Here is a 24,445-nt window from a genome sequence, read left to right as displayed (position 1 = left end):
TGTCCTATGGGTTGCCTTAGGTGCATGAGAGCTACTTGGAGGTGGGAAAGTCAAGAAATTAAACATTTGGACTAGTGAATATGTCACCATTAATCTAAGATTTCATAGATAAAGGAGAATTTTAGAAGTAGTCCAAGTATGTACTAATGAATCAATTTATTACTTACTAATAAATCAATTTAATTTAATGAATGTCTATGTAATGTGCTTAGGTACATTGCCAACTGGAAGGAAATTGCTACAAGCAACTCTTCAGCTAACTTCAAAAGTAGGTGATTTTTTTTAGCAATAATGGGAAATTCTTATAAACAAAAACGATACTTTCCAGACATGTACACATTTCTAAGCACCTAACAAACACTTTAGCACTCTGCACAGTATACAGACATAAATAAATTTGCCAAGTCATTTTTGCCTTTATATATAAAATTGTTATTTGGGAATAGAAGGAAATTTTCTATTTTATTTAGAGTTGGATAAAATGTTTTTTTTTAAAAAATGAATCCTCCTTTTAAAATGTTACATATCATGTTTCAGTAATAATTTTTAATGAGCAAACTTCACTTGCTAAAATAAATGCTATTCCAGAAGTATCAATAATTCTAACATAGCCAAAGCCTAATTATAGTTTTCATATAATCTGAGTGTATGAGTTCTGTCCCACTGTCATCTGTGATTGGCAGTAAAACAAAGAGGTTATAATTATGGAGTGCTGATTCATAACTGCCTGTTTTTGATTTTGGGCTCTACTGTTTACTGTCTGTATGATCTTGGGCCAGTTACTTGGTCCGTTTCCTCATCTATAAAGTGAAAATAACAATAGTACCTAGCTCATATATTGTTGTGAGGTAATAAGAGATAATATATGTAAAGAGCGTAGAATAGTGCTTGGCACATAGTATGTACTCTATAAATGTTAGCTATTATTAGCTTTAACCTATCCACTTATTTCCAACTCATGGCCACCACCACAGTCCCAGTTGCCATCATCCCTCTGCAGGCTTCTGCAACGGTCTCTAAACTTATACTCCTCCGGTCCATTCCCCACACAACAGATAGTGATCTACAAATTTAAATCAGCATAATTAAAACAAAACACTTATTTAACAAACTCCTCTTTAGCAATTACCATGTGGAAGTGCTGTCTTAGAGTGTTTTATAAAATTGATTCATTTGATCTTCAAAACAACCCAACGAGACAGGTTCTATTATCTACATTTTACAGACAAGCAAAGAGATGCCAAGTTACTTGCTCAAGGTCAGTTCCTGTGAGGGCCAGGATTTGAATTGAGACTAGGTAGCTCTAGAACCCATACTCTTAACGATGACTACCCCTGATGCCTCTTATGGTTTTCCACTGCACTTGGAATAAAACCCTAACTTTATCATGGCACTCGGGCTCTGGTCTAGCTTTCCACCCTTATCATGTCCCACTCTCTCCCCCTGGCTCACAACCCAGCATCACTGGCATCTAGCCTGGTCCTCAAACACACTCTGTGGTTTCCACTTCAGGGGTTTAATGCAGTTGATGGCCTTCTGGAGAACAGGTTTAGGCAACTGTCATCACTTGAGGGCAGGATGTTATTTGTTTCGTTTGCTACTGAGTTCCCAATGTGTAGAACATAGTAGAGTCTCAATGGCAGGAATTTTGTACTTGAAAGGAATGTCAAGTACAAAAACGGAAGCAGATAATATAAATTACTGAGCTAAAAGAGATTATTGTGAAAAGAAGGAAAGATATAGCATGGTAATTGGAAGGAGCATAAGAGCAAGTGAAAATTATTTTAAGTAATGGAGATCTGCATCATAACTGAAGGCAGTAGAAGGTGATATATTGAAGATGCTGGCATTGAAAAGAGGACGGAATGTGTGCCACTTCTTCAAGAAGCATGAGGAAATCAAATCCAGAATTTGGAAACTTTAGCTCTAGGGACAGAAAAGGCTTCTCTTCGTTTTGAATAAAGAACTGTTAGCTAATAGTTAATTGTGGAGTACTAACTAAATGCCAAGTTCTTTACATGCACCATCACACTTAGTTCTCACAAAAATATGCGGAGGCATGTGCTATTATTATCCCCATCTATCCCCTTTATAGATGAGGACATTGAGACAAAGGTTAAATAACTTGCTTCAAATTACAGAGCTAGCAAAAAAAAAAAAAATTACAGAGCTAGCTAGTAGTAGGTCAAACCTCAAACCCAGATCCTACAGAGCCTTTTGTAAAGATGGACAATAAAATATGGTAGTGAAAAGTAGGATGATCTCAGAAATTAGGGACATTTATTGTTTCGGTTAAATAGGATATAAAGATAGCTGCTCTAAGAGTGGTGAGAAGGAATGTGGAATAGACCTTACCTGGAATGCAGTAGCATATTGAATAAGTCTATATCCTGTCATATCTCGCATCTTTCTAAATATTTGTCATTCCTCTCTAGGTTTCAGGTTTGAGCAAGCACAGGAAAAAAAATATGACTATAAAGATATATTGGAAGAGGAAATGGGAACACAAGAAGATACTTCATTTGACAATATTTATGAAGGACCAACTTTTACTAGACTAAGGCCTGATTCCACTTATGGAATATAATTATAACTATATAAAAAATATAAAAAAATATAATTATAAACTATAATTTCTTTTCTGAGCTTTAACCCTTCAAGCCCTGATTCCATCAGAGATAGTTTATTCTGGCTGGAATGACTTGTATATTCTTGGCACAGAATCTAGCCCAATTAAAAGTAAGGAGGATTAAACAGAAATAGAACATCAGACTGAATACAGTAGCTATGGAAAATGTAGAAATTATTCCCGGTATTCTGCGAAACTGTAGTATTCTAACAATCGCACTTAAATAAAAATATTATACTTAGGTGCAAAAAAACCCCTCAGTCTGTTTTTCTTCTTTATTTGAAGCATTCTTTATTTGTGCATTTGTATCAGGCAGAGCCCTTTCTCCATTAAAAAAAAGAAAAAGGGCAGTGTAGCAAGTTCTCCTTTTATTAGAATGCAAAAGCCCTACTAGAATCCCCGGTGCCATTCAGCTTAGGCATCTTTGAACAAAACCGGGTTACAGGGGCACCATTAGCTAAAGGAGCCAGAAAAGCAAAAATCTGTCTCTCAGCTTCCACAGTGGGAAAAATAGAAAACTGGAGATGACTGTTAGGTCAAGGAACAAAGCCTACCATACCCTCCAAGTTTGAATTACTGTACCTTCCCATAAAAACCCTCTACTACTAACCATCATCACACTTATCACACTGTAACTGTCTACAATCCTAATAGACCAGAGGCTTATACTCCCAAGCATAAAAAAATCAGCAGTCAGAGACCTAATGTATATTTAAGAAAAAAAATCAGATTTATTCATATAATTTACATATACATTCACCTATTGTAAGTATTCAGTTTGACAAATATATATATATAGTTATGCAGTTTTCACCACAATCAAGGTATCATGCATTTCCATCACCCCCAAACTGTACATCTTTGCAGTCAATCCACCCACCACACACCATTCCCCTGGGACTGATCTCCTTTCAATCACTACAATTCTGCCTTTTCTAAAATGTCACATAAATGGAATGATACTATATGTAGTCTTTCTTGGTCTTGCTTCTTTAGAATTATGCTTTTGAAATTCATTCTTGTTGCATATTTCAGTAGTTCATTCCTTTTTTAATGACTAGTGTTCTATTACATGGCTATACCACAATTTCTTTAAACATTCAGCAGGTTGATGGACAATTGTTTTTTTTCAGCTTGGGATCATTGTGGATAAAGCTGCTATGAACATTCATGTACAAGTCTTTATGGGGATACGTATTTTCATTTCTCTTGGGAAATAACTCAGAGTGGAATTGCTGGGGTAAACAATAACTATGTTTAAATATCTATTTATTTATTTATTGAACAATACTTGCTTTACGTTTCCGGTGTACATCAAAGTGATTCAGATATATATATATATATATATATATATATATATATATATATATATATATATATATATATATATTCAGATCTTTTTCCATTATAGTTTATTACAAGATGTTGAATATAGTTCCCTGTGCTATACAGTAGGTCCCTGTTGTGTATTTATATGTAGTAGTGTGTATCTGTTAATCCCAAATTCCTAATTTATCCCTTCCCCTTCTCCTTTGGTAAATAATTTGTTTTCTAAGTCTGAGTCTCTTTCTATTTTGGAAATAATTTCATCTGTGTCATTTTAAAATTCACATATAAGTGATATCATATAATATTTCTTTCTCTGACTTATTTCACTTAATATGATAATCTCTAGGTCCATCCATGTTGCCACAAATGGCATTATTTCATTCTTTTTTATGGCTAGTATTCCATTGTATATATGTATCACATCTTCTTTATCCATTCCTCTGTTGTTGGACATTTACGTTGCTTCCATGTCTTGGCTATTGAAAACAGTGCTGCAATGAACAATGGGGTGCATGTATCCTTCCAAACCATGGTTTTCTTCAGATATATGCCCAGCAGTGGGATTGCTGGGTCATATGGTAGTTCTATAATTAGTTTTTTAAGGAACCTCCATACTGTTCTTCATAGTGGCTGTACCAGTTTACATTCCCACCAATGGTGTAGGAGGGCTCCCTTTTCTCCGCACCCTCTTCAGCATTTGTTATTTGTAGACTTTTTGATGATGGCCATTCTGACTGGTGTGAAGTGATACCTATTTGATTTTGATTTGCTTTTCTCTAATAATTAGCAATGTTGAGCATCTTTTCATGTGCCTATTGGCCATCCTTATGTCTTCTTTGGAGAGATGTCTATGTAGGTCTTCTGCCCATTTTTTGATTGGGTTATTTTTTTGATATTGAGCTGTATAAGTTGTTTATATATTTTGGAAATTAATTCTTTGTCAGTTACATTGTTTGCAAATATATTCTCCCACTCTGTAGGTTGTCTTTTCATTTAGGTTAGGATTTCCTTTGCTGTGCAAAAGCTTTCAAGTTTAATTGGGTCTCATTTGTTTATTTTTGCTTTGTTTCCATTACTCTAGGAGACGGATCCAAAAAAATATTGCTGCAATTTATAGCAAAGAGTGTTCTGCTTATGTTTTCTTCTAGGAGGTTTATATTATCTGGTCTTACATTTAGGTCTTTAATCCAGTTTATTTTTATATATGCTGTTAGAGACTGTTCTAATTTCATTCCTTCACATGTAGCTGTCCAGTTTTCCCAGCACCAGTTATCGAAGAGACTGTCTTTTCTCCACTGTATATTCTTGCCTCCTTTGTTGTAGATTAATTGACCATATGTGCCTGGGTTTATTTCCGGGCTTTCTATCATGTTCCATTGATCTACATTTCTGTTTTTGTGCCAGTACCATACTGTTTTGATTACTGTAGCTTTGTAGGATAGTCTGAAGTCAGGGAGCCTGATTCCTCCAGCTCTGTTCTCAAGATTATTTTGGCTATTTGTGGTCTTCTGTATTTTCATACAACTTTAAATAATTTTTGGTCCAGTTCTGTGAAAAATGCCATTGGTAATTCAATAGGGATTGCACTGAATCTGTAGATTGCCTTGTATAATATGGTCATTTTAGCAAATGTTTATAAGAATCTGTTTTTCTAAAGTGGCTGTACCATTTTGCATTTCCACCAGCAATGAACTTAAGTAGCTCCACTTGGTTTCTGTCACTTTGTGTTGTCAAATGTTTTAATTCTAGGGGATGTATAGTGAATAGCATCTCATTGTGATTTTAGTTTGCATTTCCTAAATGACTTATGATATTGAAGATCTTTAACATGCTTATCTGCCACTTGGTATCTTCTTTGGTGAAGTGTCTATTCAAATCTTTTGCCAATTCTAAATTGTTTATTTTATATTGTGTTAAAAGATTTTTTTAATATGGTCTAAAAACAAACCATTTATCAGATACTGTTTTGCCAATCTGTGGGTGGTGTTTTCATTTTCTTTTATGATGTCTTTTGAGGACAAAAAGTGTTTAATTTTAATAGAGTCCAAGTTGCCATTTTTTCTTTTTTTTAAACTTAATTTTTATTTTATGTTGGGGTATAGTTGATTTACAATGTTGTGTTTCAGGTTTACATCAAAGTGGTTCAGTTATACATATACATATAACCATTCTTTTTCAGATTCTTTTCCCGTATAGGTTATTACAGAATATTGAGTAGACTTACCTGTACTATACAGTAGGGCCTTGTTGATTGTCTATTTTATGTATGGTAGTGTGTATATGTTAATCCCAAATTCCTAATTTATCCCTCCATCCCACCTTTCCCCTTTGGTAACCAAGTCTGTTTTCGATGTCTCTGAGTCTGCTTGTTTCATAGATAGGTTCATTTGTGTCATATTTTAGATTCCACAAATAAGTGATATCATATGGTATTTGTCTTTCTCTTTCTGACTTAGTTCACTTAGTATGATAACCTCTAGTTGCATCCATGTTGCTGCAAATGGCATTATTTTGTTTTTTTTTTATGGCTGAGTAGTATTCCATTGTATATATGTACCACACCTTCTTTGTCCATTCATCTGTTGATGGACATTTAGGTTGTTTCCATGTCTTGGCTCTTGTGAATAGTGCTGCTATGAACATAGGGGTACATGTATCTTTTTGAATTATAGTTTTGTCTGGATATATGCCCAGGAGTGGGATTGCTGGATCATGTGGTAATTCTATTTTTAGTTCTCTGAGGAACCTCCATACTGTTTTCCATAGTGGCTGCACCAACTTACATTCTCACCAACAGTGTAGGAGGATTCCCTTTTCTCCACACCCTCTCCAGCATTTGTTATTTGTAGACTTTTTAACAATGGACATTCTGACCGATGTGAAACCTCACTGTGGTTTTGATTTGCATTTCTCTAATAATTAGCGATGTTGAGCATCTTTTCATGTACCTATTGGCCATCTGTATAAAACATCAACAATATTTCGATACCCAGGTTAAAGTGTCCAGACTATGCCCAAGATGGAGTTGCTCATGCTAAGCCCCATGTTAGTAAACCAAAACTTAAATTTCTGTGCTCGGCTCTCCCAGAAGAGGTAGGCCTAGGCCAACCAATCAGCACTTTCCTGCTCAGCAAAAATTACCTAACCTGGCTCCAAGACTTCCCTTTGCTCCATATAAGGGAAGTAACTGTTCTAACCAACTGACAATGCCCAGTATAACTTCCTTGTTCCTGCTCACTTTGGTCTATGAAACCCCCTCACTTTGTACAACACTTCATACATTTGGTCATGATGTATTATCTCTTTTATATTGGTGGAATTGACTTGTTAATATTGGTAAGGACTTTTGCATCTATTCATGAACGATATTGGTCTTCAGTTTTGTTTTGTATTGTTCTTCTTGTAATTCTTGTATTTTTGACTTAAGGGTAATACTTGCCTCATAAAATGGGCTCTTCTAATATCAGGAAGAGTTCGTGCAGCAATGGTATGCCTTCCTTAGAAGTAGAAGGCATTGACTCATCAGGATTTTTTTCATTGTTTTTTGGCCTTTTTATGCCATGAATATGTTTGAGATGTTTATGAAATCCACTTGTCCATGTTGCTTTACACTGCAATAATTTAACACAATGTGAGGGCCAAGATGGTGGAGTACAAAGACTCTGAACTCACCTACTCCCATGGAAACACCAAAATGATAACTACTTACAGAGCAACTATCTATGAGAATGACCTGAAGACTAGCAGAAAAGATTTTCCATTAAAGAAGGAGCCATAAGACAGGTAGGAAGGGTGGACATGGTATAGTCAGGACCCACAACCCAGGGTCAGCGACCCACAAAAGGGAGGAATATCAGTATCACAGAAGTACTACCCAAGGAGTGAGGGGTCCAAGTCCCACATCAGGCTCCCCAGCATGGGGATTCTGCACTGAGAAGATGAGCCCCCAGAGTGTCTGGCTTTGAAAATTAGCAGGACTTACATTAGGGAGAGCCAGAAGGCTATAGGAAACAGAATCCATTCTTAAAGGGTGCATGCAACATCTCACATGCTCTGAGTCCCAGTGCAGAGGCAGTAGTTTGAAAGGAGCCTGGGTCAGACCCACTTACTGATCTTAGAGAACCTCCCAGAGAAGCAAGAAGCAATCAGGACTCCCCCTGGGGATGGAGGCATCAGCCATTTTGGGGAGCTTAATCTAGCACTGGTAACACCAGTGCCATTTTGGAATCCTCCCTCTAGCCTATTAGTGCTGGGGACCTGGCCCTGTCCACCAGCAGGCTGGCACTAACCCTGAGGCCTCAGCTGTACAGACAGCCATGTGGAGACCTGGCCTCGCTCACCAGTGGGACAGCACCAATCCCGAATGCCCCTGAGTCACACAGACAACCACATAGGAAGCCTACCCCACCTTCCAGTGGGCCCACAACCACCGTACAAGACATGGTCTTGCAGCCAGCGGGGTTGGGGCCAGCCACGTCACAACAGAAGCACACAGGCAGCCCACGTAGGGGGTACACTAGAACATATAGCTCTGTTAACCAGAGAGGAGTGTGCTGCTGCGCCCCACAGGATGTTTCCTTAAATAAGGTCACTTCACCAAGATTGGGAAATGTAACCAACCTACCTGGTACATAGAAATAAACACAGAGAATTGGGCAAAATGAGGAGACAGAAATTTATGTTCCAAACAATGGAATAAGACAAAACATCAGAAAAAGAACTAAACAAAGTAGAGATAAGGAATCTACCAGATTAAAGAGTTCAAGGTATATATCATAAAGGTGCTCAATGAACTCTGGAGAAGAATGGAGAACACCATGACCATTTAAACAAACAGTTCGAAAATATAAAGAAGAACCAAAAGGAGTTGATGAATAAGATAACTGAAATAAAAAATACACTAGAAGGAATCAATAGTAGATTAGATAATACAGAGGAATAGATCACCAATCTGGAAGACATGGCAGTGGAAATTCCCAAGCTGAACAGAGAAATGAAAAAAGAATTTTAAAAAATGAGGATAGTTTACAAGACCTCTAAGATAACATAAAGCATACTAACATTTGCATTACAGGGGTCCTAGAAGAAGAGAGAAAGGGGCAGAGAACTTATTTGAGAAATAATTGCTGAGAAATTCCCTAACGAGGGGAAAGAGACAGACATTCAAGTCCAGGAAGCACAGAGAGTTCCAAACGAGATGATCCAAAGAGGTCCACACAAAGACACATTATAATTAAAATTGCAAAGGGAGTTACCTGGTGGCATAGAGTTAGGATCCCGGGCTTTCACTGCTGTGGCCTGGGTTCCATCCCTGGTTGGGAAACTGAGAACCAACAAGCTGCACGGCATGGCCAAAAGAAAAAAATTTAAAAAAAAAAAGTAAAATCGCAAAAATTAAAGATAAAGGGAATCTTAGAAGTAGCAAGAGAAAAGCAATTAGTAACACACAAAGAAACCCCCATAAGGCTATCAGGTGAATTTTCAGCAACAATTTTGTAGGCCAGAAGGGAGTGTCATGATATATTCAAAGTGATGAAAGGAAAAAGCTTACAACCAAGAATACTCTAGCTGGCATGGCTATCGTTCAGATTTAAAGGGGAGATAAAGAGTTTCAAAGACAAGCAAAAGCTAAAATGGTTCAGCACCACTAAACTGGCTTTATAAGAAATGTTATAGGGAATTCCCTGGCGGTCCAGTGGTTAGGGCTCTGTGCTTCCACTGCAGGGGGCATGAGTTCGATCCCTGGTCGGCAAACTAAGATCCCGCGTGCCACGTGGCATGGCGAGAAAAAAAAAAAAAAGAAATGTTATAGGGACTTCTCTAAGCAGAAAAGGAAAGTCCACAGCTATAAAAAGGAAAATTATGAAAAGAAAAATCTCACTGGTAAAGGGAAACACACAGTAAAGGTAGTAGTTCAACCACTTATAAAACTAGTATAAAGGTTAAAAGACAAAAGTAGTAAACCATCTATATACACAATAAATAAAGAAATACACAACACAAAAAGATGTAAAATATGATGTCAAAAACATTAAACATTGGGATAGGGGAGTAAAAATGTAGACTGGTTAGAATGCATTTGAATTTAAGAGATCAACTAAAATGATTATGTAACTTATACCGTGTTATATGTGAGCTTCATGGTAACCACAAACCAGAAACCAATAATAGACATACAAGAAAGAGAAAGGAATCTAAACATAAACCTAAAGATAGCCATCAAATCATAAGGAAAGAGGGCAAAAGAAAAAAGGAACGAAAAAAGAACCACGGAAACAACCAGCAAACAATTAACAAAATGACAATAAATACATGTCTATCACTAATTACTTTAAATGTAAATGGACTAAATGCTCCAATCAAAAGACACAGAGTAGCTGAATGGATAGAAAAACAAGACCCACATATATGCTGCCTACAGGAGATTCACTTCAGATCTAAAGATACACACAGACTGAGTGATGGGATGGAAAAAGGTATTCCATGCAAATGGAAATCAAAAGAAAACCAGGACAGCAATACTTGTATCACAGAAAATAGATTTTAAAACAAGTACTGTAACAAGAGACAAAGAAGGACATTACTTAATGATATAGGGATCCATCCAAAAAGAAGATAAAACAATTGTAAATATAGATGCACCCAACATAGGAACCACTTAAATATATAAAGCAAATATTAATAGACATAAAGGGAGAAACTGACAGTAACATAGTATCAGTAGGGACTTCAAAACCCCATTTACATCAATGGATGGATCATCCGACAACATCAATACAGGAGAAGACTGGCCTTAAATGACACATTAGACCAGATGAACTTAATAGATACATACAGTACATTCCGTCAAAAGTAGCTGAATATACATTTTTTTCAATGCATGTGGAACATCCTCCAGGATAGATCACATGCTAGGCCACAAAACAAGTTTCAATAAATTTAAGAAGACTGAAATCATATCAAGTATCTTTTCTGACCACATGGTATGACACTAGAAATCAACCTACAAGAAAAAAAACTGCAAAAAACACAAAGATGGGGAGGCTAAACAACATGCTACGAAACAACCAATGTGTCATTAAATAAATCAAAGAGGAAATTAAAAACTACCCGAAGACGAATGAAAATAGAAACACAATGATCCAAAATCTATGGAACACAACAAAAGCAAATCTAAGAGGGAAGTTTACAGCAATACAATCCTACCCCAGGAAACAAGAATTATCTCAAATAAACAACCTAAAGTTAGACCTAAAAGAACTAGAAAAAGAAGAACAAACAAAACCCCGAGTTAGTAGGAGAGAAATCATAAAAATCAGAGCAGAAATAAATGAAATAAAGACTAAAAAAAAAAAATAGAAAAGATTAATGAAACTAAGAGGTGGTTCTTTGAAAGATAAACAAAATTGATGAAACCTTTAGTCAGAATCATCACGAAAAAGAGAACGCCCAAATAAATGAAATCAGAAATTAAAGAAGAGAAGTTACAATCAACACCACAGGAATACAAAGGATCATAAGAGATTACTATGAACAATTATATGCCAATAATATGGACAACCGAGAGGAAATGGGCAAATTCCTAGAAATGTAGAATTTCCCATGACTGAATCAGGAAGAAGTAGAAAATATGAACAAACCAAACACCAATAATGAAATTGAATCAATACTTTTAAAAAACCTCCCAACAAACAAAAGTCCAGGACCAGATGACTTCACAGGTAAATTCTGCCAAACATTTAAATAAAAGTTAACACCTGTTCTTCTCAAACTATTCCAAAAAATTGAAGAGGAAGGAACGCTTCTAAACTTATTCTGTAAGACCAGCAACACCCAGATATCAAAACCAAACAGACACCACAAAAAAAGAAAATTACAGGCCATTATTACTGACGAAAACAGATGCAAAAATCCTCAACACAATATTACTAAGTGGAATTCAACCATACATTAAAAGGATCATATACCATGAAGTGGGATTTATCCAAGGGATGCAAGGATAATTCAACACCCACAAATCAATGAAATACACCAGATTAACAAATTGAAGGATAAAAATCACATGATCATCTCAATAGATGCAGAAAAGAACTTTTGACAAAGCTCAGCATCCATTTATGATAAAAACCCTCAACATAGTGGAATAGAGGGAACATACTTCAACATTATAATAAAGGCCATATACAACAAACCTACAGCCAACATAATACTCAATGGTGAATAGCTGAAAGCGTTCCCTCTAAGATCAGGAACAAGACAAGGATGCTCAATCTCACCATTTTTATTCAACACAGTATTGGAAGTCCTAGCCATAGCAATCACATGAGAAAAAGAAATAAAAGGAATCCAAATTGGAAAGGAAAAGTAAAACTGTCACTGTTTGCAGATGACATGATACTAGATATAAAAAAATCCTAAAGATGCCACCAAAAACCTATGAGAATTAATAAAGGAATTCAGTAAAGTTGCAGGACACAAAATTAATATGCAAAAACCTGTTTCATTGCTATACACTAACAACAAACTCTCAGAAAGAAAAATTAAGGAAACAATTCCATTTACAATTGCATCAAAAAGAATAAAATACCTAGGGAAAAAATCTGAACAAGGAGGTAAAAGATGTGTACTCAGGAAACTATACGACATTAACAAAAGAAACTGAGACGACACAAACAAATAGAAAGATATACTGTGCTCGTAGATTGGGAGAATTGATATTATTAAAATAACCATACTACCAGAGGCAATCTACAGATTCAATGCAATCCCTATCAAAATACCAATGGCATTTTTCACAGAACCCAAACAAATAATTCTATAAATTGTATGGAAACACAGAAGATCTAGAATAGCCAAAGCAATTTTGGGAAAGAAGAATAAAGCTGGAGGTATCATGCTTGCTGACTACAAACAATACTGCAAAGCTATAGTAATCAGAACAGTATGGTACTGGCATAAAAATAGGCTGATCAATGGAACAGAATAGAGAGATCAGAAATAAACCCACACACTTATGGTCAATTAATCTACAACAAAGGATGCAAAAATACACAATGGGAAAAGACAGCCTCTTCAATAAATGGTGTTGAGAAAACTGGACAGCTACATGCAAAACAATCAAACTGGACTACTTTTCTACACCACATACAAAAGTAAATTCAAACTGGGTTAAGAACTGAAGTCATAAAACTCCAAGAAGGAAACAAAGGCAGTATGGTCTTTGACACTGATGTTAGCATTATTTTTTTGGATCTGTCTCCTCAGGCAAGGGAAACCAAAGCAAAAATAAACTAATGGGATTACATTAAACTAGCTTTTGCACAGTGAAGAAAGCTATCAACAAAATGAAAAGGCAGTCTACTGAATAGAAGACATTTGCAAAGGATAGATCCAAAATATACGCAACTAAACGTCAAAAAACCCAAACAACCCAATTAAAATATAGAGGTCCTGAATAGATATTTTTCCAAAGAAGACATACAGATGGCCAACAGACACATGAAAAGATACTCAACATCACCAATCATCAAGGAAATGCATATCAAAACCACAACGAGATACCACCTTACACCTGTCAGAATGGCCATTGTCAAAAAGACAACAAATAACAAGTGTTGATGAGGATGTGAGGAAAAGGGAACCCTGGTGAACTGTTTTAAATTGGTGCAGCCACTATGAAAAATAGTTAGGGAGGGTTCTCAAAAAATTAAAAATAGAACTGACAGATGACCCAGCAATTTCACTTCTGGGTATTTACCTCCTCAAAAAAAACAAAAACACTAATTTAAAAAGATATATGCACCCCAATGTTCATAGCAGTATTATTTACAATAGCCAAGATATGAAAGCAACCTAAGTGTCAATCAATAGATGAATGGATAAAAACGATGTGGTATATATACACAATGGAATATTACTCAGCCTTTAAAAAAAGGATGAAATATTACCACTTGCAGTGACATAGATGAACCTAGAGGGTAGAGTAAGTATAGTTAAGTGAAATAATTCAGAGAAAGACAAATATCGTATGATCTCACTCACATGTGGATTCTAAAAAACAAGACAAACAAAACAAAATGAAAGCAGACAGATGCAGAGAACAAACAGAGGTTGTTGTCAGAGGGGAGAAGGTGCAGGGGACAAAATGGGTGAAGGGGAGTAAGAGGTACAAACCTCCAGTTATAAAATAAATAAGCCTGGGGGATATAATATACAGCACAAGGAATATGGTCAATAATATTGTAATAACTTTGTACAGGGACAGATAGCTACTAGACTTATCAAGGTGATTTCACAATGTATGCAAATGTCAAATCACCATGGAGTACACCTGAAACCAACATAATATTATACATCAACTATATTTCAATTTAAAAAATAAAGTAAAAAAAAAACCCACCAAATCTGCAATAGGCTGAGTGATTACCATTTTCTCTCTTAAAATTCTTCCAACTCTTTATAGTCAGGGATATTTTTTAAAAGTTGCTTAAGCAATAAGAAATACTAAGTATTTACAAAGAATTATAAGTCTATAGTGAATATTCAAATACTAGGGAACATTTTGGGGTGGTTTTCAAATAACCTAACATTAAGTAAGGCAGAACGAGGTTTTCAAAATTGTCAACTGAAGGACATATTTCCCCAGTAAAACTCGTTATTTCTTGCAATACCACTCATTGGATTTGTATAAAGTATACAATGTTTTTTCTTGCAGGAATGACTCTTCCACATGCATTAAGATGGCTACTATTAAAAAAACAAAACAGAAAATAACGTGTTGGTGAGGATGTGGAAAAATCAGAACCCTTGTGCACTGTTTGTGGGAATGTAAAACACTGTAGCCACTATGGAAAACAGCATGGTGTTTCCGTCAAAAAATTCAAAATAGAATTACCATATGATCCAGTGATTCCACTTCTGGGTACATACCCAAAAGAATTAAAAACAGAGTCCTGAAGACATATCTGTTCACCCATGCTCAATAGCAGCATTATTCATAATAGCTAAAAGGGGAAAGCAACCCAAGTGTTTACAAACAGATAAATGGATAAACAAAAATGTGGTCTATACATACCATGGAATATTATTCCATCTTTAAAAAGAAGGAAATTCTGATATACAGCAACTGGGATGAACCTTATTAAGGACATTATGCTAGTGAAATAAGCCAGTCACAAAAAGACAAATGCTTATAGTAGGAAGCTAGAGCAGTCAAATTCAGAGAGACAGAAAATAGAATAGTGGTTGCCAAGGGCTGGGTGGAGGGGAGAATGGGGAGTTGTGGAATGGGTACAGAACTTCAGTTTTGCAAGATGAAAAGAGTGCTGGAGATTGGCTGCACTACAGTGTGAATGTACTTATATCACTACTGAACTGTACACTTAAAAATGGTCAAGATGGTAAATTTTATGTTAAGTGTATTTTACCACAATTTTTAAAAATAGCAAATCACATTAATAGTAGACCAGCTATGAACACACACTTATAGCAAGGCAAGATCTACAAGCCAAATCATGACCATTTCTCTCCTGGTTTGGAAATGTGTACTGATCTTAAACTTCAACACTATATGTCAATGTTTCATGCTCTCACAATGTCTTCAGACATTGCCAAATGAGTGGGGAAGCAAAATTACCCCCTGAGAACCACTGCTTTAGAATCATACATTGTACATTAGTGTAAAAGTATGTATTTTTACATATTGTTGTACATTGAAAAAATTATGCATGTTGTACATTATGGGCAAAGTAAGGGATTTTTCAGGGAATAATTTTCATTAGATTTTCACCTTACTCACCAAATTCTGAATCTAATCTCTGTGAAAACTTTGTACTGTATTTATGCAAAATTCACTTTTTCAGAAACTGGACAAAAAAGCCTGAAACTCTAAAGACTGAAGTTATTGATTTTTAAAAAACAATAAATATGTGGAATGCAAACTTCAAATTTAGAATATTAGGATCTTTGTATCTGTCATTTCCAGTATATATTTTTTAGACTCTAGAAATGTCGACCAGATCACTCTCTAGCCACCCCCCCCCAAAAAGAACATTCATTTGGCTTTTTGTCACAGGGTAATCAAGAAAAACTACTAGATTATTTAGAGTGAGATGCACCATACTGGTCTGGTCCTGTGTAGCAGGCTTCTCAGTTCACACTGCATTGTAAATTGCTGTATACCCCAGCCTTGCTTACTGTTGTCTCCCTACGAACCAGCACCATGCTTGGCGCACAGAGCACTCAAATATTTGAATAAAATGAATGAGTCTTAGCATACATTTTCTTTAAGATTTATTTTAAAACAGGTAACAGTGTAATAAAGAAATACATTCAATAGTACTAAAAAAAAATCTACATGAAATATACAATTTCATTAAGGTACAACCAAAATATTTGAAGTGGCACATATGTCCATATTTCAAGCCAGTACACTAGCTTCCTATGTATTTAAACGCTAGCCTACTTTAATCTTTAAGAAGATCAAAGGTTTTCCTCTTTGCTTTTATTTGCTTTAGGCCATATTTAAATTTTTAGCATTTCTAAGTGCATATATTTTAAGTATATACTATCATGACCATGGATTTATTTACCTACTAATTAGGAAGATACTATGGGGTGGTATGATCAGCACAGAGAATAGTGGAACGAATAGTATCTCCCTTAATCTGAACACAACTGTTCAAACAGTCTGTAATTTATCTGCTTTTCTAGTAGCTTCTCTCCTTGGTTTCCACTGACCTTATGAGCAACTGACTGGTGAAGCCTAGATTCTTTTCACTTGAAAGATTTCCAAGTTAGAGATTGTCCATATTAAACTTGTACCTTCAACTTATTATGTTCTGCCCTTGGACAAGTTATTTTACTTTTCCAAATTTCACTTTCCCCAGCTGTAAACTGGAATAACATCACTAATCTTGCAAAAGACACTGCATATAATGTATGTCAGGTACTCAGCATACAACAAATATTCTATCATAAATATTTTAAAAACCTAACCATTCCTCATTTGTTCCCAGTAAATTTCTATCTTATTCATTTCCAGACATTGTTCCAGCTTGTCATAATCTTTAGAATCTTATTTCTATCACCTGTGAATTAGCTATTCTTCCTAATTGTTATCTGAAAATCTGGTAAGCTTTTCAAAGCCATTAATAAGAATATCTGAATAGGGCAGGAGCTTTACAGCACACCATTCAACGCTGAAGAGTAGATTAATGATGTTATTCAAAGCTCTTTGAATAACATACATCAACCAGCAAGAATTAGCTACAAATTCACTTACCTATACTATCATCTAGCTGATAATTTCTTATTCCACCCATGAAGATTTCAAGGCTTTCTTAAATAAAGACATTCTAAGTTTGCTACATTCCCTTGATTCACTTTGGTAATAAAAATAGGTTTCCTATTCATTCATCCTATTCATTCATCAAGGTTCAATCACCCATTTCTTAATCTCTGCAGCTGAGATGAACAGTTTCCTAAGGATGGAGGAAGGATTATATTCACCAACAGACAAGTCAGTAGTTTTATTTGTTTATCTAATGACACTACGGGGATAGAAGAGTTCCATTTCTAGCTATATATCAAACTTGATACCTAAACCCTTTCCTTCCAACAGTACACACAGAAATGCTAGGTAAGATATAAGAAATATTTTTTAAACACATAGCAGAAGTTGTAAGAAAGGGGAAATCCTTATGGCCCAAAATTTTCAGTTTCAGAAGGAAACTAAAAACCAGAGAGGTAGATGTGTGAGCTGATATTCTAGCTGTCCTGGCAAACTTGCCAATCTCATTAACCTATGAATTTCAGCTATAACATTTATAAGAGGACTTTAAAAAGGCAGTGGGTAGTAATTAAATGCACCTCCCCTCATGTCCATAAGGTTGGGACACATTCAGGCTTACACTCTCAGTGAAAGGGGAGTCATCAATACAACACTCTGCCGACTAGCACAGGGAGATAATGTGGAAGAATGTCTGTCTTGGCCTGGGAGTCTTCTCTCAGTAAATTTATAGTACTCTTCAGGTCAGGAAACCCTGAAGCCAAGAAAAGAAATTAAAGAAAGAGTGGTCCTCTGTCAGTGATAGCCCTGGAACTATGACATAACCAGGCATTAAACTTTTCTGGAAGGAATTATTCTTAACCCAGGTCACTCAAGATTCCCATGAGAAGGTCCTGCTGAAAATAAGCTCACCTTCTAAAATCACAAAATACATGGATAAACAGTCCACCAATTACAAAAACCAACAGATACAAACAACAGAAACTTAAAGTTAAAAAAAAAACCCAACTAGACATCATGAAACAAATAATAGGCAAATCTTAAGAATGATACATACCTAGAAATGGAAAACAAGTTTTGAAAGGAGAAACCCAATGAATAGTTTAAAAAGGAGATTACATAGAGATAAGAGAATTCATGAACTAGAAGACAGATATGAAGGCATCATAGAAAGATAAAGTACTGGAAACACAGTGGGCTTAAAAGATAAAGAGAATAGAATGAGAAGGTCTAATATACATTTCTAAAAAATAGTAACCATACTGTGTCTGTGAAATTTGTTCTCCATATCATAACACCTTCATTATTCAGTAACACGGAGTGATCTCACTACTGAAAATCCAAACATATTTACCATGGTATATAGATGGTTACAATTTTAAAGTTATTTTCTTCCTTTTATATGCTAATATTTTATCATTCATATATAATATCCAGGAAACAAGTTCTAATTAAAAGCTATATCAAAACTAGCAGTATATTTATTTGTTCTAACTCCTACTAAAGAAAAATCTGCCAGCGCTGCTGCTATACTCCTTCTGCTTGCATTTTCAGCTAAAGCAAAAGTCAGTGATTCTACTGAAAATGATACAAGTATGCACTTGAGAAGAAAAAATAAACATTTACCTTAGAAGTAGAGCATGATTGACTGTTTATTTCTAAAGTGTGAGAAAACTGTTCCTTGAGACTATCAAAGCATCTTTAGGTAAATGAAGCAAGCATTAAATGTTTTTTAAAAAACACAGAAGTTTACTTAGTTCAATACTAATACCTATTTGAAGTATGTGGGTGGGTTAAAAATGAAGGCCAAAATACAATTTCTAAAGGCTGAATTCAAAGGCAATCACATGCTTAATATCACACCCATGCTTTCCAGCCCGGGAAAAGTCGGCTGAGATTTTTGGGGTCCATGGCCTGTTGTATGAGCAAATTCACCTGCCCACCAACACTGAGCACGGTTCCTTCCTCCACTCCTTTTAGTTTCTCCTGCAGTCTCATCAAGACACGTTCAGCTACTTTGTTGAAACTGTGGTCAATATCACTAATGACAAAAACACAAAGGTGAATGAGGTGGAACAGTTTAAAGGGCCTTGGGAATAGGAGAATCTGAACAATTGACAACAGATCCTTCCCCAAATACTGCTCACCTGAGATTTCGTTTGCATTCCTGGTCATCTGCATTTAGAGTGGAATGGAGCTCACTTTCATCCTCTGGCCTCTGCTGTAAATACAGAGCTTTCAAAGGATTCATTGTCCAGTCAAAGAGAGGATCATACAGGAGGACCTAGATAGAGAGGACAAACGTATTAGAAGAACAATGTGTATTTTGATGATGTATTTAGAAACAGTAGAACCAGTATTATAAAAATAATACAGGCCAGTCACATGGTAGTTGACTGGGATGGAGGGGCAAACTTATCACATGTGCTTCATGTTTCCTTGTGGAGGAAACTATACTAACATGATGCTCTGGGATTTTTCTCCCATCTGAATTCATTCTTTCTCCGTTTTGGGGACTGTGACATCCTTTGACCCATGTTTCCTGATTGGGTGAAACTTATCAATTAAAAGCAGATAAGCATTAGTTACTCTTTCCTTCTCCCTCTCCTCTTGATCAGTTCTTGGGTAAGAACATTTGCCAAAGCAGAGAACTGCAGGCCCCAACTCTCCCTCAGGTGAGCTGTACGAAGGGACAGATTAGATTGTGGGAGCTGGACAGCAGTAGCAAGCCTATTTAGACCTTACTCCTAAGCCATATTCTCCAACAGTTGTATCAGTAATAAACCTGACATTTTGATTTCTATCTTATTCTTAAGGCTCTTTCTTTTCCACTCAATTAGTTCCAAATTTGGGTGGAGAAAAAAAGGTATAATTTATTGAAAACTCCTCAAAACCCAAGGTCTAGTGCTATGGTTGGCATCTTGAAATCTACATATGGAGTAGAATTTGAATACTAAAATAACTGCCATGGCCAGAGCAAGTGATTCTAAGTCTAAATTTTAGTAAGTGAGGTCACAGGTATTTTTTGACCTCGGCAATTCAGAACAGCTAACTGCCCCTGGTGTTTATAAGCACATAATTTTTTCTAAATAGGCCTCAGCAAATGCTTACCATACAGGTCTTAATAATAAGTGAAGACTCAATTAGAGGAATGCCTGATTTTGCAGGATATTCCAGCATTACAAAGTTGGAATATTTTCTTGCTGCTGCCTTTTTTGTGTTTCTAGGTAGGTCTTCAGTCTGATACTATAAAATGCCCTTAGCATTACACGTTAAACTCCAGGACAAATACTAGATCAGCAGTACCAAAAACTGGTCATCTGTTTATGCTGTTCTGAGCACCCTCCAGGACTATTAAAAAATACAGACGGACTGACTCTGAATATATGTGGTTTGTCCATAAATTTAAGGGTTTCTATGTGACTTCAAATTGGGCACTGACATGGGTTTAGACTTCAGGGATCCAAACCAGTTTCACCCCCAAAAGGGACGTATATTTTATTAACCAACTAATGAAAAGAAATGGGGGCCTCTATTATAAACAGACTATATGGTCTTCTTTGGTTGAAACAGAGAAACAACACAATTGAATTATTTCAAACCCAAGGGCTTGTGTTAGGAATCATATTTGCCAACTCTGGAATCAAGGAGGAACTGGAGTAATTAAAAAAATATACTTTAGCTTTATTATCAAAACAGAACTGGTTGAACAAAAACAAGAAAGGAATACACATTAAGTTAAAGCAGGGTTTCTCAATCTTGGCACTACTGACATTTTTTAGCTGGATATTTCTTTGGTGTGAGGGCTGTGTGTATAGGATGTTTTGTGGCATCTCTTGCCTCTACCCACTAGATGTCAATAGTACCTTCACATCTCCCCCAGCCCCAATTATGACAATCAAAAATGTCTCCAGACATTGCCAACTGTCCTCTAGAGAGCAAAACTGCACTTGGCTAAGAACCACTGAGTTAAAAGGAGAGATTACCTTAGTAGAATGGATAAAATCTTAGAAGATAGGATGGTCTTTATGAAAAAGAAAATGAGACCTTGAACGCCAGTAGAGACAAATGTACTGAGAGGGAAAGGGAAATGCAGTCAAGTCACAGTGTTCTTAAAGAGGGTTAGGAAGCGAGAAGTTTTAATTGTTATTATATCAGAAACAGTGACCGTGGCTCAATGAAATCTAACAGAGCAAACGTAATGACTACAAAAGAGGAGACTGAAATGACATTCCAGAGGATTGGGATCCAGCAAAATTCCTGAGAAGTACCCTGCTAAAGCTGAAGGCACAAAGTCCATAGTGAGGTCAGCTGGGAAGGTTGGGACAACCACACTAAATTATTTCAGGAAATTCAGACAGATTTATACAGGGAAGATTAGGCAAATCAGTGTAAAATACACAAAGCTTATAAAGCTTATAAGTGACACCATTATTGCAGGTGGAGATGCAGTGGCCTGAAACTCCCCAACAGTTTCCATCTTACTCAGTAAAATCTAAAATCCTCACACTAAGGTAGAAACCCCTAAATAACCTGCCCACTATTACCTCTCTAACTTTACCTCCTACCACTCTTTAAAGAATGAGGCTCACGAGCAATTTGGCATTCAACTAATAAAACTTCTGAAGCCTTGAAGGAACTACCCTCTTCTAGCAAGTGTTAACTCAGGACATCGGTACTGAAGGAACCCCCACATCTACCCAGACACAAAAATCCTTTTGACTGAGATTGAACAGAGTAAAATACTGGGGAATACATTAAACTTCTTTGGATCTTAAATTAATTTGAAAAGTTTGGATTTTTTGGTCTTAAATGCAAAACAGCAAGATATTTTGATTTTAGACCTTGATTTCTGCATTACTGAGGCATCCATGTTATCATTTATTCTTGCTGCAGCACCAATGGCAAACAAATGACAATATGTATGAACATAATATGGGAAAAAGGGAAAGCTTTTCCAGCCTTGGGAACAGCACAGCCTTAGAGTTAACTTTATCAACACACTATTGGGACCCATTTTAACTCTCTTTGTACCAAAAATCCATATCGCCACCAGCAGTCCAAAGGGGCTATAAAGAGGACTTTGGTTCATAAAGGCAGTAGACACAGGACCACCCTAATAGACTATAAATTTCACCCTCCTTGGGATATAGTTCCACCCTTGTTGATCACAGGCTTAATGGTTAATGCCAATGAAGCTTTTAAAAAATACAAATGTTCTTGCCTCATCCCTAGAAGTTTAGTTCAAATTTGGTCAACATCAATGTTGTTTAAAAGCAATACAGGTGATAGTAAAGTGCAGCCAGGTCCAGCACCACCAGTTAAAGGAACAAAAAGCTGAAAGAATGTAAGGGAGGCATGCTTCAACTCTACTTCCAAGCTTCCCTGTGGAGGACACTCTCCTGATCTCTTGCCCCACATACCCTTTACTAGGATAGAGAATGACTGCCTCGGGTACCCAATTCTCACTTGGGTAGAATTAACGTCATAAGCACTGGAAATTTGCTGGACTTCCTTCCCTTTCTGCCCTGATCAACATGAGGCCGTGATCCTGATGGAGTGTTTATGCCCTGTAGGCCCAAACCCCACTCGGTGGGCTGTCCCCAGGTTAAGACAGCAAAGAGGCACTGAGGTGGCACCAGCAGCAAGCCAGTTTGGCCCTCACTGCTCAGTCATGTTCCTACAGTAACAATGCTGACACTTTGATCTCCATCTGTCTCACTACATGGTTCTGAACCTGGGCATGGGAAAAGGAGATACAACTTATTGATTTCTCTTCAAACTCCAAAGGAAACCATTCTGAAAATAATACCATACAAGGTACCTAAGATGTCAAAGTGCTGATGTATGTATTAAAGACCAGAGGTTACTTATAGTGCTGTAACATTCCAAGAAACTTGAGGGGGCTGAAGGCATTTCTAAGCCACTATTTACTCTCCTGCTGCCCAGCATCATCCCACCTCATTAAAACAAAGCACTGATCCTCCAATCAGTGCCTTCCTAACAAGATACACAGTCTATCAGGCAGAGAAATAAAGATTTCCTTATACTTTACCTCTACAATGGTTAACAGGGTTTCCTGAGAGTTTCTCATAACCTCCATGGTTTTCTCACAGCATCTACAAACACATTATAAATATGAATTTTATTATACACCAACATTTTCAACATATCTTTACCTCCTATATACTCATGTTTAGTATGCTGAGACTATTCTTGTTAATAATTCCCAAATTAATATCTCAAAGAGCATAGTACTTGGCAGAGTGGGTTTTCAGTAGATGTTTCTGACATGAATACAAATATATATGTGAATATGAGCTTAGCATTTATAAGAATAACACACTACTACTATGAAACATTTCTTTCAGTTGATTATTATGGTAATTACAGTTTACTTTGACTAGAATCTGCCCTGCTAAAAGTTGAGTATGTAGACTTAAAAAAGAAAGAAAGTTGAGTATATAGACCTATGCTGGGAAAACTACAGGGAACTGCAAAGTTCTTTTAGCAGGAATTGGTACCAGATCATAAGCTCCTTTAGGATAATTTATATACCCAAGAATGAGCACCCAAGAGAAGTTCTGATCAGTAAACAAAGAGTTAGCGAGGACAGAGGTGTGAAAAGTAAAGGCAGGCTGCTTCCAGAGGCAGTAAGGGAGGACAGTATGTGTGTCATATTGGGTGAGGTCCCAGGTGGTCTGAAGGAAGGGGAAATTATTACTGCTTTTACCCAAGGTCTTTTCTTCCTTAGTACTGGTAAAGCACTGGAATGTACAATAATTCTAATAAGGGTGAGTTCTATAATCTATAGAAATCAATAATCCAAATAATTTCAACACCAAAAATCATCTGCCTTACCTTACCCTATTTGGCTTACCTTCTGAAGACACCTTCTACACCAGTAATGCCCATCCCATCCACAATATCTCTGGTGAGTCTAAAGGGAACTGTTTCAGGAGTAGGAAGGATTTTACCCTGTTCAAAAGCAACTCCTAAAGTAAAAAATACAGTGAGGTTAGGAGGTCCCATAGCTAATTTACTTTCCTCTCAACTGGCATGTGAACTTTGCAGAGGCACTAAATAATTTGTCACCAATATTCAATCAGTACTAAAACACACAGTCATTTATTCTATTTCTGCTCTGCCTGCCTTCTTCATCTCCAGCATTCTCCAGGAGATCCACCTCCAATTTTAAA

General features: G+C 36.4%; 2 protein-coding genes across 2 annotated transcripts in view; one reads left to right on the top strand and one right to left on the bottom strand.

Annotated features, from left to right (window-relative positions):
* The window catches only part of C10H11orf65 (chromosome 10 C11orf65 homolog), a 71,206-nt gene extending 68,619 nt beyond the window's left edge, over positions 1 to 2,587 (top strand). The window contains exons 7-8 of the mRNA XM_061202564.1: positions 213 to 268; positions 2,436 to 2,587. Of these exons, the coding sequence (XP_061058547.1) occupies positions 213 to 268; positions 2,436 to 2,587 (208 nt within the window). The remainder of the gene's footprint in view (positions 1 to 212; positions 269 to 2,435) is intronic.
* Positions 2,588 to 18,418: 15,831 nt separating this feature from the next.
* Positions 18,419 to 24,445, bottom strand: part of ATM (ATM serine/threonine kinase) — a 143,577-nt gene continuing 137,550 nt past the window's right edge. The window contains exons 61-64 of the mRNA XM_061203887.1: positions 24,127 to 24,241; positions 23,302 to 23,365; positions 19,394 to 19,530; positions 18,419 to 19,287 (exon numbers count right to left, since the gene is read on the bottom strand). Of these exons, the coding sequence (XP_061059870.1) occupies positions 19,104 to 19,287; positions 19,394 to 19,530; positions 23,302 to 23,365; positions 24,127 to 24,241 (500 nt within the window). The 3' untranslated portion in view covers positions 18,419 to 19,103. The remainder of the gene's footprint in view (positions 19,288 to 19,393; positions 19,531 to 23,301; positions 23,366 to 24,126; positions 24,242 to 24,445) is intronic.

The sequence above is a fragment of the Eubalaena glacialis genome, chromosome 10 (genome assembly GCF_028564815.1).
Source record: "Eubalaena glacialis isolate mEubGla1 chromosome 10, mEubGla1.1.hap2.+ XY, whole genome shotgun sequence".
NCBI classification, from domain to species: Eukaryota; Metazoa; Chordata; class Mammalia; order Artiodactyla; family Balaenidae; genus Eubalaena; species Eubalaena glacialis.
Note: the sequence above shows the minus strand (reverse complement) of the source record. Positions and strands in the feature narration are given on the sequence as shown.